Source organism: Heterocephalus glaber, unplaced genomic scaffold, assembly GCF_053883595.1.
Source record: "Heterocephalus glaber isolate CG9 unplaced genomic scaffold, H.glaber_assembly_v1.0 deba00000818, whole genome shotgun sequence".
NCBI classification, from domain to species: Eukaryota; Metazoa; Chordata; class Mammalia; order Rodentia; family Bathyergidae; genus Heterocephalus; species Heterocephalus glaber.
Window position 1 is genome coordinate 8,365,349 of NW_028258164.1, and position 14,066 is coordinate 8,379,414.

The 14,066-nt window shown below is 55.1% G+C and overlaps 1 protein-coding gene across 3 annotated transcripts; it reads left to right on the top strand.

Moving 5' to 3' along the window:
* The first annotated feature begins 4,840 nt into the window (after positions 1-4,840).
* On the top strand, positions 4,841-14,061 carry Zyx (zyxin). Of its 3 annotated transcripts, XM_004860489.4 has the most exons (11): positions 4,841-5,196; positions 5,511-5,671; positions 5,763-5,976; positions 6,393-6,592; positions 6,701-6,793; positions 6,893-7,405; positions 11,574-11,694; positions 11,807-11,976; positions 12,078-12,256; positions 13,053-13,173; positions 13,569-14,061. In XM_004860489.4, the coding sequence occupies exons 3-11, from the start codon at positions 5,775-5,777 to the stop codon at positions 13,671-13,673; spliced, it is 1,704 nt and encodes a 567-aa protein (XP_004860546.1). In that variant the 5' UTR covers positions 4,841-5,196; positions 5,511-5,671; positions 5,763-5,774; the 3' UTR covers positions 13,674-14,061. The 3 variants fall into 3 exon arrangements, with proteins under 3 accessions (XP_004860546.1, XP_021096596.1, XP_021096597.1); XM_021240937.2 differs by lacking the exon at positions 4,841-5,196 and having other exon boundaries at positions 5,530-5,671; positions 13,413-14,061; XM_021240938.2 differs by lacking the exons at positions 4,841-5,196; positions 5,763-5,976 and having other exon boundaries at positions 5,534-5,671; positions 13,413-14,061.
* The last annotated feature ends 5 nt before the right edge of the window (positions 14,062-14,066 follow it).

A 14,066-nucleotide genomic window follows, 5' to 3' on the forward strand; every position in this document is an offset into this window, starting at 1 on the left:
ATGTCAGTGGGTCTGGGACCCAATCTTAGTCAGTACACAGGGCCCCTGGTTTTGTGCCAGGCACTGCACCACTTGCTCTGCTGCTACTGGAGCACTATTGCTAGAAGACGAGCAATTTTGGTAGAACTGGGGAGATCGTGTGGCTCATGTGTCCTCCCCTCTCATCTTACATGTGGTGACTAAGCTCTGTTCTGGTGCTTGCTAGAGCATGATGATGAGTCTTACAGTATCTGCTCCTGATAGACCCTGCCCTCTGCTGAAAGTGTCCATTTCCGATGTTCGCCATAACCCTGGGCGGGGAGGTAAATAACCCACTGGGTGGCAGGAAGGGCGGCCCAAGGAAGCTTGAGCAAGCCCTGTGGGTTAGCTCACTCATGCCCACTTCCTGTGCCAGATCCGCTGAGTGGGTCTCTTACATTAAGCCCACCATGTTAAAGGGAGTGGAGATCAAGGAGCAAACAGATCAGGAAGTGCTTTTCATTTCAAGCTAGATAGGTTATCTGTGGCTGTTCGACTGCCAATCTGAAATGTTTACTCCCTCTGAAGACAGTCAGCTATTTCCAGTGACAACCACTCCAGCTTCCAGGCCAGGCTCTCTGATTTTGGCTTCTTCTGGATGTAGGGAGAAGGAAGGAGCAGATGCCTCACTAAGCAGCTGCCTTGGTGCCAGCAACCTGCCAGCACTGTTGTGGGTACCCGGGGTCTCTTTTCCTGTCTGCCCTTCTTGACTCCCACGGTGGCTGACTCTTTGCCATCTGACCATCTGCCTTGCTCTGCCCGCCCCGCCCCCCCCCGGCTTTCTGGCTTGCTGATGCTTGCAGTGCCTTTGGGTGCCCATCTGGTCCAGCCCTAGGGAGGGAGGAGTCCTGCCTTCGCCTGCTCCTCTGACCTCTGCTCCCGAGATAGAGATGCCGGAGATGCCGGCTCTAGATTGGGAGCCTTGGGCCCTGCCCTCGCTGCTTCTCTGCATGGGAAGGACACCCAGTTATTGGAATTAGTGCTTCCACAGCCAGCCAGCAAAACTGGGTAGGTTATTAAAAAAGAAAAATTTTTCAAAGGCAAGAACTGGGATTATTTCTCTCTATATTCTGAGTGCCTAGACTGTAGAAGCTCTTTGGTAAATACTGGTTCCCCTGAGGCTGGGGAAGCGCCTGAGTGTAGAGGAAGATGCTCTGCTATCAGGGCTGGAAGGAAGGAGGTCATGGGGCTGGCACGTGGAGGCCTCAGTCCTGCCCTTCCGGGGGTCTCATCGGGAAGCTGCTGGTCTTTGGCCTTGGCCACAGAGGTCCCTGCTGCGCTGACCTCTCCACCCCCACCTCGGCTTCATCCCATTTACCCTTCCTGTGTCTGCAGACCCCGGTGCGACTCCTTCTGACAGACAGGCCAGGGCCACAGGGAAGCACTTTGCAGAAAATCAAGACGGGAGGCTTCTTTCTTCCTTCTCCTTTCTGTTTTTTTTTTTTTTTTAAAGATTATAAAAGTAACACATGTGCACAGGGGAAAATACAACAGTATAAAAGCCTCTTGCCATCCCTAATTCTGTTCCCTAAAGCCAACGAATGGGCTGGCGCACACCTGTAATCCTAGCACTCTGGGAGGCTGAGGCAGGGAGAGATGGCAAGTTTAAACCCAGCCTGTGCAATTTAGCCCCTTAATGAGACCCTGTCACAAAATTTAAAAAATAAAAAAGAAATATAGCTCCATGGGAAGGCCTGGAGTTTAATTCTCAGTATCATAAATTAATTAATTAATAAATAAATTTCTTTTTTTTTGGAGGGGATGATGGTAGTTTGAGACAGGGTCTCCCTATGGAGTCCAGGCTAGTCTCAAAATCACAATCCTCCTGCTTCAGCCTTCCAAGTGCTGAGATGTAAGGTATTTGCCACCATACCTGGCTCCTGTTAATAATTTTTTTAGAAATCTAGAAACATACTTTTAAAGAAATGTACTCATACAAAAGCATATATACACACAACTCACGGATACAGAACATGTATGTGTACACATGTGTAGATGGACAGACAGATGGCATGTGATAGTGTCTTGGGACAGAAGGAGAAAATGGTGGTCCAAGGGTATAAAGTAAGAGGGTTCGGTTGGAGGCAGAATTGAAAGGCTGCGGAAGCCGGACACCGTGGCATATGCCTATAATCCCATCACTTGAGGATTGAGCAAGAGGATTGCCACAAGTTCAGGCCAGCCTAGGCTACATCATGAGTTCAAGAGTTCAAGACCAGGCTGCTGGAATATATAGTGAAACCCTGTCTCTTAAAAAAAAAAAAGGAAAGGCTGAGGAGGGCCGGGGGCTGGCTAGGCGGAGGAGCCATGGCATAAAAGCATGTAGGCAAGGCTGGTAGAAATGTTTAAAATAATAACATTTTTCTGTGGCCAAAAACTGTGTCATTTAGGTGGTGAAAATTCACTGTCTAGTAAGCTTCGGCTTCCTTAAATGAGAAATGGGGTAATAATGCATGTTCTCACAGGTTGATCATGAGGATTAATTGGGGTAACACATTCAGAGCTTAGTTAGCACTGTGTGTCTAGAATGGCCTACTACTCACTACCTGAGTGTGCTGGTTTGCTTCCAGAGCCTCTGTGCACACTGAAGGAGCCACACCCTGGCCTAAGTGTGCGCAGTTACTGCGGTCGTGGTTGTTATCCTCGTTAGAGTGCTCAGGGCTGTGTGGCACATAATTTCTCCCTTGTCCACTGGCAGCAAGCATGCAGAAAGGTCCTCTGGATGGCATGCCTCTTTACCATCTGATTCACTTTTCTTCCCTGAGTACTTTCAACGTGTTACTTTACACTGTTCACCATGAAGCAGACTTTCTAGTACCTGGTGGCTATAAATCCGTGGAGGCGTGTAGAGATCTTTTCCTGAGCAAGGGTCAGGGTTTGTTTTGTTACTTCTCCCTGGCCTGCTTCCAGGCTGCTGGGTGTGACTCCCTATACTTCACTACCTGAGGATACCAATCAGAATTGTTTGCTTAAGGAAAATACCTGAGAATTTTCAAGGCAGTTCTGTTCATTGTCTGAATTTTAATAGCATCGATTGACTCTGAAGCACCTCCTGAGACATCCTGAGCCATTCTTTGTGTTTCTACTTGTATTGAGAATTGCTGGTTTAAAAACTCTTCGCTTTTGTGTTCTGCAACCCAAATGCTGAGTTGTCACTAAAACTGAGCCTGCCCACGCACTCTTCTATTCTTGATTTATAAATAGGTTCAGCTCCCTAACAATTACACACACTCTATTTTGCACATGCATATTCTTTAAGGAGATTTTTAAAGGGTAGATGGCTTTTATTCCTTCTTTGAAAAAAAACAACAAAAAAACCCACAAAGTCTGCCTAGGTTGGCCTTGAACTTTCAACTCTCCTGCCTCAGCCTCCAGAATGCTGAAATTAAAGGCTTGTACCAGCACATCCTGCTTGACTTTTACTATTATGAAAGAGTTATCTGGAAACTATCTTACTAAGTGGGCTTTTTTGTTTTACTACAAGATCTCACTATGTAGTTTAGGCTGACCTTGAACTCACTATGTAGTCCAGATTGGCCTCCAACTTGCAGCGATCCTCCTGATTCAGCCTTCCAAGTGCTGGGATTACAGGCCTGTGCCACCACACCTGGATTTAAGTGGGCATATGTGGAAGGACGGTGATGAGTGAAGCTTTTGGTTTATAAAGCTCAAGAAACAATCTCTGACATGCTCAGGAAAAGCCAGTATCAAATTTCTCACAGATCGTCTTAGGGACAGGCCCAGGACCAGCTTGTGCGTGTCAGAGAGCTGTGCACAGCACACTTTGTATCATACATAGCCACACATGCTGTGGCTGTAAGAAATACTTGTGACAAAGATGATAAAATGCCAGAGAAGAGAAAGACAAGTAGGGGCTGAGAAAACAATGAAGATGTAGTCTTGGATATAATTAAAGACTTTGTTAGAGGGGAGGAGGGGCACTGCAGTTACCAAGACCCAAGAGAGATCTACCTGGCCAGGGGAAAGTGTCTCGGGTTGGGGTTTCAGTTCTGGGCAGCACTGAGAACTGAATAATACTAATACTGAGCATTACATGACTCTTGCAGATCTGGCACTTCATTTATTTTTCCATGTAATGCAATGCGGGGAGGTCCTGAAGCCATTTTTTTTGAGACAGGGTCTCTTTATGTTGTTCAGGCTGGCCTGGAACTCGCAGCATGCGCCCATCTCAGCCTCCAGCATGCTGGGATCACAGGTGTGCACCACCATGCCCAGCACCATTGCTCTTCAGGATAGAGGAACTGAAGCCGAGAGAGGGAAGAGACTTGTGGTTTGGACATCGGGCTGGGATGTGGCTCCTTGGCCTCCCCTTGCTTTGCACCCAGCAAGTTGCTTTACCCGACATCCCAACATCGGGGTGCAGGCGAGTGACTCTGGCCTGGGCCATCGGGTCAGCCTTAACGCAGCCCAGACGCTCTTGGACAGCAGGGTGCAGCAGTCGAGGAGGGCCAGGGACTGGAAAGCGCGCAGAAGTGAACTAGAGGACTGTGTCACGCTGGTCAGCTATCAGTCAGGGATGACAGATGAGAGAACAGGAAACGCCCGGGGAAGTGGTAGAGGGCTAAATGCCTGACTCCGTAGTTTGCACAAATGAAAGTGTAACATTTGAGGCAGCAATTGGGTAAGTTTCCATCTATAATTAAAATAAATAATAAGTAAATAAAATAACACAGGTCTGGTGTCTTTCGCGTAGCCTGGGGCACAGTTGCAGGCTGAGGAATCCGGTCGGACCAGAGGGGGGCTCCACCGAGCGCAGGCTCCGAACCTCCAAGCTCCTCACCGCGCCCAAACGCTTTTCTCTGGGACAGGCCGCCGGGGGCGCCTGCGTCTCGGTCCCGGCGCGTCCCGGCCCCAATTCCGTCGGGGACCCTTGCCCGCCTCCCAGGTTCTCAAACCTTAATCCCGCCGCGCTGGGGCGCGGGCGATGAGAATTCCTAGAAGCCATCAGAGGCTGCCCGGCTTTGGAAGTTAGCGTCCCGCAAGTACTCCCGAGGCGTTCACACACCGGCCAGCCGCAGGCGCGCGGGGAGAGAGAACGCCCCCTTGCCATCCGCTCCCACCCTGGGGCCCCAGGGGCATTCAGTTCACCAGCCTGGGGCTGACCCCAGGGCATCTGGGGCTCGCGGCTCCGAGTAGGAGCAGCCGCGGTGGTAAGGGGTAGGTACGATCGGGCCGGGAGATGGGGGCTAGGCTGCCTCGGCACCTCTGGGACGCCCACCCTCCAGCTCAGCCCCGAGTGGGGAGGGTGAGTCAGATCTCCGGCACTCGCGGTCGGCCGGGAGCGGGGCAGGTCAGGAAATGACATCAGAGGCCTGAGCTCGGGGAGGGGTGGTCCGTGCCCGCGGGGGGCGGCTGGGAGTGGGGCTGCGGCGGGCGGACCTCGGCCTCGGGCCCGGGAGCAGGCTCAGGGCCCCTTCCTGGGGGAGTTTCCTGCCTGTCAGCCCTCCCCGGCTCTCCCCGCCCCCTCTTAGGGCCGCTCCTTGTAAGGTTTGGGCTCCGCGCTCTCCCCGCCCCCTCTCTCCCTCCCTTTTTCCTGCGTCCCTCCCCGCCTGACTGGAGACTGTTCCGGACCCGGTCGCACAGTCCGCGAACGCGGCCCGGAGCAGACGCGGCGCGCACGCTCCGGCCGGTGGTGAGGCGCTCGGCCCCGGGGTGGGCGGTGGGGTCGCCGGGGAGCCCGGGGCGCCGGGGGTCCTCGGTAACCCGGCCTCCGTCCCCCGCAGCGCGTCCCGGCCATGGCGGCCCCCCGCCCGCCCCCCGCGATCTCTGTCTCGGCTCCGGCTTTCTACGCCCCGCAGAAGAAGTTCGCCCCGGTGGTAGCCCCAAAGCCCAAAGTGAATCCTTTCCGGCTTGGGGACAGCGAGCCTCCCGGGGCAGCCGGGGCCCAGCGCGCACAGATAGGCCGGGTGGGCGAGATTCCCCCGCCGCCCCCTGAAGGTACATGGCTGGGCTGGCAGTCTAGACCCCGGCTTCTGGGATTTGGGGGTGTCTGGAAAGGTTGTGGCGGAGGGGGCTGGGCGCAGCCATCCTGTCCCGAGCAGATGCTCTTACCTCATCCTGGAGCTCATGGCTGGGAGCCAGGGCTCCTGGGATCGTTCCAAGTCTCCCGCCTGGGGGTGGGAGCCAGGAATGTGGGCCACGGATCGACCCCTCGGAGCCTGCTCTCCGCTGTGTAACTGGAGCTGCACCTCCCTGGCTGAGCCCCGGCCTTTCCCGACCCCCGACCCCCATCTCTCTCTCCGTGACCCCGAGAAACTTTTGGGGTTAAGGGTTAGAGGTGCAGAGGGAGGAGAATTAGGGGAAAGTGGGAGTGGGGGAAAGTGACTATGGCCCCCTTTTTCCTTTCTATCCAGACTTTCCCTTGCCCCCGCCTCCGGTGCTTGGGGATGGCCACTACGCGGAGGGAGCCCTGGGAGGTGCCTTCCCACCCCCGCCGCCTCCTGTTGAGGAGCCGTTTCCCCCTGCACCCCTGGAGGAGGACATCTTCCCCTCCCCACCGCCCCCGCTGGAGGAGGAGGGTGGGCCTGAGGCCCCCACCCCCCTCCCACCTCAGGTAGGAGCCCAGAAGCTTTGCTCTTATCTCTTCAGAAGTCTGCGTAGCTGGGAGTCGGACTTGGGTGGGAATGGATGGGTGCTCTGACCCCTGACCCCGATCCTCTAGCCCAGGGAGAAGGTTAGCAGTATTGACCTGGAGATTGACTCTCTGTCTTCCCTGCTGGATGACATGACCAAGAACGACCCCTTCAAAGCCCGGGTAAGGGACATGCGGGCAGGCAATGCTGGGCCCAAAAGGTAGCACTATGGAGACAGCTGCCACTAACTGCACTTCTTTCCCCTCTGCCTTGGCCTCCAGGTGTCCTCTGGGTATGTTCCCCAGCCTGCTGCCACTCCATTCATTCCCAAGACCAGTCCTAAGCCTGCAGCTGGGGGAACAGCACTGCTGCCTCCCTGGAAGGTGCCTTCTAGTGCCCAGCCTGGGCCCCAGACTCAACCTCAGAGCCAGACACTGTTCCAGGTCCAGCCCAAGCCCCAGGTCCAGCTTCACGTCCAGCCCCAGGCCAAGCCCCAGGCCCAGCCTGTATCTTCCGCTAACACCCAGCCCTGGGGTCCTCCAGCTCCTGCTCCAGCCCCGAAATTTTCTCCAGTGGCACCCAAGTTTACTCCCACGGCTTCCAAGTTCAGCCCTGGGGCCCCAGGTGGACCTGGGTCACAGCCCAGTCAAAAACTGGGGTCTCCCGAAGCTCCCTCCCACACTGGCACAGGCTCCCCTCAGCCCCCCAGCTTCACCTATGTGCAGCAGAAGGAGAAGCCCCCAGTTCAGGAGAAGCAGCACCCAGCGCCCCATCCGACCCAAAACCAAAGCCAGGTGAGGAACTGGGATGAGGCTTGAGACCAGGGCTCAGGGTGGGCTCAGGCCGGAGCAGAGAAAGAGGGGAAGGTAACCTGGAGGGTGGATGGGTGTGGCCGGTTAGAAATTTTCACCCTGTGGGGTTAGATTGGTGGGAGCAAGCCCAGAAAAAGCTCTCCCCAAAGGAGAGGCCTGGCTGGGGCTGGTGCTGGGTGGAGCTGTACTCAGTGGGCAGAGCAGCCAGGGCTCTGCAGTAGGCGGATTTGATCAAACTTCGCTTGTGCCTTTGTCCCAGAATGTTACAGGGGAGGATGAGATCACCAGTCCAACCTTGGTTTTTCCCATTCTTGGGCCTTGAGTTAATCTCTGTTTCTCTGAGCACTTTCAGCACCCCGAGGTCCAACTTGAGATAATAGTGGCAGCACCAGCAAACACGGGCTGAGCCAGCATCAACTGAGAACCAGCTCTGTGCTCTGTGCTCTGTGCCCTGTGCCCTGTGCCCTGTGCTGCTAGGGCTGGGACAACAGAGGAAAGAGATCTCTCAAAGAGGCTCAGGCTTTGGGAGTCCAGGCACCTGGGATAGCATTCCCAGGTCAGCTTCACACAAGCTGTGAGGTGAACTTTGAGCCTCAGTTTCTCTCACCTTAAAATAACACTTATCTGTCCCATACGGTGGTTGTAAAGAGCAAGTGAGCTCATGTTTAGAAAGCACATAAATGCTCAAAATAGAAACAAGCAAAGCGAATTGGTTTTTGGCTTCTCATCCGGGAGATAAGGTCTTTGAGTTGAGACCCCCAGTGGTCATGTGGTCTGTCTTTACAGTCCAGCGAACGCTGTGAACATCTGTGTATGCGTAGAATGTTTACATATAGGAAGAAATGCCAAGTGCCAGTTCCTGTAACTCACCATCTTGGGAGTTACAGGAACTCAGAACAGGGAGCCAGCTCGAGGACTGGCAAGTTAGAAAAGGCTTTGAGGAGCTGGTGTGCCTTGAATGATGATGGGCGAGGCCGAGAATGCAGAAGGGAGAGGAAACAGCATTTTGATGGAAATAGCATGTGGTTAGAGCTCGGGTTATCGTGTGTGGGTTAGGGTGAGAGTGTGTAAAGCTCAAGGGTGCATATGTACCGGGGGATGTTTGGAGAACAGAAAGCAGAAGGTCTTTGCGGGAAAGTTGTAGAGCTATACTTAAGTAGGCTGGGGCCTGAGGGATCAGGAAGTGAAATCCACACAGCTCGTGCATACTGGAGAATCATTAGTGAGCTTTGAGTAGTGTGTGACTAGGTCAGTGGAAGGGGTGCTTTTAGAAGCTTTCTGGACCCTTTTTCAACAGAGATGTGTGTTAAAGGTCTGGAGGTCAGTGATGTGTGTGAGTTCACTTCCAGGCCACAGTAACATTAGTTGCAATGAAAAATAAGACCCAGGGATAAGGGCTGTTAACAAAGGAAGGGCCTGCAGGAGGAGGCAATGATAAACAGTTGGAAGAAGAGAGGGGAAGAAAAAAGCCCTGGAGGATCAGAGCCTGGGTGTGTTGGAGGGTGATGGTATTGCTGACAAAATAGAGAAGTCCAAGAGGGGAAATGGTTTGGACGGGAAGAGGAGGGGTCCAGCTGTCAGCGTGTTGAGCAAGCGGTTCCAAGAGTACTTGCTTTCAGCTGGAACTGTCATTTAGCCAGAAATGTGGGGCTGGGATTCAGGAGTGGCCCTGAAGTAGAGAAGAGCAGGTGGTGGTTTGTGCAGGGACAGAGGCAGTAGGACCTGACAGTCATCCTGGGACTGTGGAGAGGGGTGCTGAGGGTCTGAGAGGAACTTGGGTCCAGCCACGCTGCTTAGGTGGGCGGTTGAGGTCCAGCAGAGGAGCAGAAGGGCTTGAGGGAGGGGGAGAGGGATAGTCCTGGGGAGCCCTTCAGCTGTGGGTTTGAGGAGTGGGAGGACTCTGATAAGGCCAGAGATCTGACTAGAGGACATCGAAGATGACCTTGGGGTAGCCCATTTGTACCCTGTGTGGGGAGCAGAGTATAAGGGGTTCAGGAGTGAGCAGGTGGTGACAACACAGAGTTGGTGGTGGAGCCTTGTTTTAAAGATTGGCAGCGATAAGGGATGGACTGTGTGTGTGAGTGTCTTGCGTGTGTGTGTGTGTGTGTGTGTGTGTGTGTGTGTTTCTGTGTGTAATTTTTAGTTTAGGGGCCCAGGTTTACAGTAAACAGGAGACAGAAGCTAGTGGGGCAGGGGTCGGGGAGCTAAGAGCAGGGACTGACTGACCCTCAGAATTGCCCCAGAGAGCAGGGACAGGGTCATACTTGAGGTGTTCAGGGGAAGGACGAGGCTTACACTGGCTAGCTGCCTGCCATCCTCTGTCACAGAGGGGTGAAGTCATCAGTGAGCTTGAGGGGGTGAAGTTGTTGGGGGCCCAGAGTGATGGGAAAGGTTTGGAACAGCTACTGTGGGAAGGCAACTGGGAATCTGCCACCGCAGCCAAATACCAGACAGCCAGGCTGGGCCAGAGGCACGGAGGGTGCTGCAGTAGTTTGTGCGCACACTCTGCAGTGTGTGGTGATTTCTCCACCTACTTTCTGCCACCTTGAGGCAGAAACAGGAAGCAGGCAGGGGTGTGACTCGGGCTTGCAGAGTGGGCCAGATAGCCAAGGTGGCAGGAGTGACAGGGGGAGCCTTGTAGACACAGCTGGCCCAGGCCCAGCCTGGGAGCTTGATGGACAAGGCACACGAGGGAGGCAGGGAGTCAGGGACCCTGAAGCCCTTGCTTGAGTCATGCAAAGGACTTGGGGGAGTGGCTGGGGCCAAAAGAGTATCAACTTTAGGTCCAAGGTGTCCTGAGACGGAAGCCAGCTGTGATGGAGAGGAATTTGGAGCTATGGGAGTTGAGGGGCTAGAAGTCTTGAGTCTCATGGTTGTGGCAGCAATGACACAGCTGTCAGGCAGGGAGGACACAGTGGCTGATAGTATCCTGAAGGATGTGGATGCCCTTGCGGAGGGGTGCACATGGCTAGTTCTTCCTTTCAAAGAGTGAACAAGCATTTATAGTGGCTCTGGAGAGCAAGGACTGGATGAGTCCCTTTTCCTGACCCCAAATTCCAGGAGGGAAAAGATGAAACTTGCATTCAGGGGCTCCTGTCAGTTAAAAGTCACGGATGGTAGGAATCTTAGGGACAGCGTGGAGATCTGGGGGAGGCTGGCTTCAGGGACCTGAGCTCCAAGCAGAGCAGAGCCGTGTAGCTCTTCATGTGATGCGCTGTGGGTGTGGGGATGGAGCGGAGCATGTGAAAGGGGCTGGTGGCCGTGGCAGGTGGTAGCAGGGAGGCTTTGGAGGTCCCAAGTGTTGGAGGAATGAAGAAGGCTTCAGCAGGACAAACACTCAGTGTTAGGGTCATCATCCTGGGTGGCCCTGTCTCCTAGTAGAGAAGACCTACCCAGAGTTCCTGTGCAGGTGCAGGTGCAGGTGAGGCAGCCCCTGCTGGAGTTCTCAGGTCACAGCAGTGCTTTGTTCCTAACCTTCGCCCCGCCCCCGCCCCCAGTCCCAGTCTCCAGCACTCAGGGTCCCCTAAATAGGAGGGATGGGCTGGCTTAGGCATTGGAGTTAGGTAGACCAGAAGCCCCTCAGCCAGGATTGTTCTTGGGGGCTGGGTTTGGCTTCTGCAGACAGCTCTGGTGTTTAACCTGTGCTTCTGCCTGTGTTGCATCCTCACGCTGACAGGGGCTACTCAGCAGCAGGCAGGCCGGGTAGGTGTGTGTGCACGCTTTGCCCGCCCTTCTTCTGGGGGGCTGCGTCTGAGCATGCTCTGTGAAGTTGGTTTGTGGCCCTGGTGTGTTTGGTGGCTTCAGTGACCCGAGCTGCTGCGTGCGTGGCCTCTGTCACTCAGTCGTTCTGGCCTGTCTGTGACTGCTGGTGTGGGGGCGGGGGGGAAAGTTGGCTGGGGTTTGGGTGAAGCAGGTGGAGATCTCTGTCCTCTCTCTTTCACTCTGCAGGGAATGCAGGCTAAGGTCACCCTTACCCCTCTGTTATGTGTTGGGGGTTGGGCAAGGCCGGAGAAGGCGGAGTTGGAAGCTGAGCACCTAGGAGACAGGCAGGAACTGAGTCCTCATGAGAGAAAGGAGTCCTCTTGGCAGGATTGGGAGGGTGTTGGAGGGTATGAACCTGGAGAGTATGAAAAATGTGTTGGGGTTTCAGGTGCGCTCTCCTGAGGCTCCAGGACCCCTGACTCTGAAGGAAGTAGAGGAGCTGGAGCAGCTGACCCAGCAGCTGATGCAGGACATGGAACAACCTCAGAGGCAGAATGTGGCTGTGAACGGTGAGTCTCCCACCTGCCCCAGGAGACGCTGCCCTCTCAGTTAAAGATTGCATGGGGTTTGGGCCCCAGATCTCTTCCTCCTGTTGACTGCAGTTTTCTGTGGCCTTCCCAGAGTCCTGTGGCCGGTGCCATCAGCCACTTGCACGAGCGCAGCCTGCAGTCCGAGCCCTGGGGCAGCTGTTCCACATCACCTGCTTTACCTGCCACCAGTGCGAGCAGCAGCTGCAAGGACAGCAGTTCTACAGCCTGGAGGGGGCACCGTACTGTGAGGGCTGCTACACTGTAAGTAATCAGGGTGAGGAGCCAAGCAGGGATGGGGTGATATCCAGAAGCTGGCTGTTAGGGTCCAGTTTCCCACCAGCCTGCTGCTGTTGCCTCTGCAGGACACCCTGGAAAAGTGCCACACCTGTGGACAGCCCATCACGGACCGCATGCTGAGAGCCACGGGCAAAGCCTACCACCCGCACTGCTTCACCTGTGTGGTCTGCGCCTGCCCCCTGGAGGGTACCTCCTTCATCGTGGACCAGGCCAACAGGCCCCACTGTGTCCCTGACTATCACAAGTGAGGACTTCTGGGCTGTCCTCTGCCTTCTATCCTGCTTTGTCTGGTAGCAGGCTGCCCCCAGGCCTGGGACAGTCTCAGACCCCTGGTCTTGCATTCTGGCCCCATGTACTTCTGCCTTGATTCCAGGGAAGGACTCATCTGGATTTAGCCGTGTGGTGGCCCCAGGCCTAGGTGGTCCTGATGCTCCCCTGCAGCCCTCGGCTCTTTACTGAGGCCCCTTTGGGTGGGTCCAATTCCTGGTGGCATGAGCTAGAATGACTATTTCAGAAGCAGGCTTGTTCTCCAGTTCCTTTGGAGTTCAGACTTTTGGAGTACCAGTTTCTCGCTAAAAGCACTAAAGCTTACAGGACAGCTAGGTTCTCAGGCCGACTGAGAACTTTTAGCTGAAGGGTGGGGCAAGAAAACTGCAGAATCTGCCCCACTACCTTGGATGGTACATCTTGGGGGTACGTTTTCAGGCTTGCACCTGGGATGGCATGGGCTCCATGTCCCTATGCATTGTGTGGGGATCAGGGCAGAAGCACCTGCATGCGGAGGGGAGGGCAGGGGGGAGCAGGAGGGACATCTTGTGTGAGAGGTGGAGCATTGGGAAGGTGGGAGGAGAGGCAGGAAGTTCCTGTAAGGCTGGCTGTAGCACTTGGTCCTAGGCTTCCTCCTGAGCTTTCTCCATCTAGACGTGTGGGACTTGGAGGTCTGCTGAGTGGCTGGACAGCCTCAGGCTCAGTACCCTGTGCTGTCCAGTGGGGAGAGGCTTGAGGTGCCTGACCCCACATCCTGCTGTCTCCCCTCCCAGGCAGTATGCCCCACGGTGCTCTGTTTGCGCGGAGCCCATTATGCCGGAGCCTGGCCGAGATGAGACTGTGCGAGTGGTTGCTCTGGACAAGAATTTCCACATGAAGTGTTACAAGTGTGAGGTCAGCTGTCCCTCTGGCTCCTTGGGTGTTCACTTTAAGTCTTGGACAAACTAAGGAAGGGACTGGCCAATGGGAGGGAAGGGAGTGTCGCTTTACTGTGGTGTGGGATGGGGGCAGTTGGTGAGGTTATGAAGCAAGATCAGAGTGGGATTGAGATAGGATGGGAGAGCCCCAAAGGCACACTGGGGTGGCGGGCAGTGGGTACCTGAAGACAGTGTACCAACCCCTGCCCACTGCAGGAGAGGCACAATGGCTGGGAAGACACACGTGACCAGGACTCCAGCTCTGAGCCCTCCGGAGCGAGTGGCCTTTGCAACTCAGATGGAGCCCCAGCACAGAAGGGTAGAGCAGGGACCTTCTGGGCCAGTGAACCTCTTACCCTCCCTTCTCCCCAGGACTGTGGGAAGCCTTTGTCCATCGAGGCGGACGACAATGGCTGCTTCCCCTTGGATGGCCATGTGCTTTGTCGGAAGTGCCATACAGCAAGAGCCCAGACCTGAGTGAGGGCTCTTTCCAGACCACAGGTCCTCTCCTGGTCACAGACCACCCACACTGAGACCAGTCCTCACCTCTACCCACCCTGCCTTCCTCCATTCCAAAACCCTCCCTGGTATCTCAAGTACCCCGACCCATGGCCCCAGCATGGCCCACCCGGCCTGCAGGGATCGCCCACCCACCATCCTCCAGGTCCCCACCCGAGGGGGCACCAGTTTAGTGCTGCTGCTTTCACTGCACGACAATGCCCTTGGCTGGCCCCTGAGCAGCCTCCGTACTCTGCTTGCTGAGGGTCAGGAGATGCCTTGACCCTCTGGGACCCTGGACACCCACCCTGCCCGCACCGCCGGGTTGTGGCTATAGCTACAGATTAAAAAACCTTGTTTTCCAGAATTTTC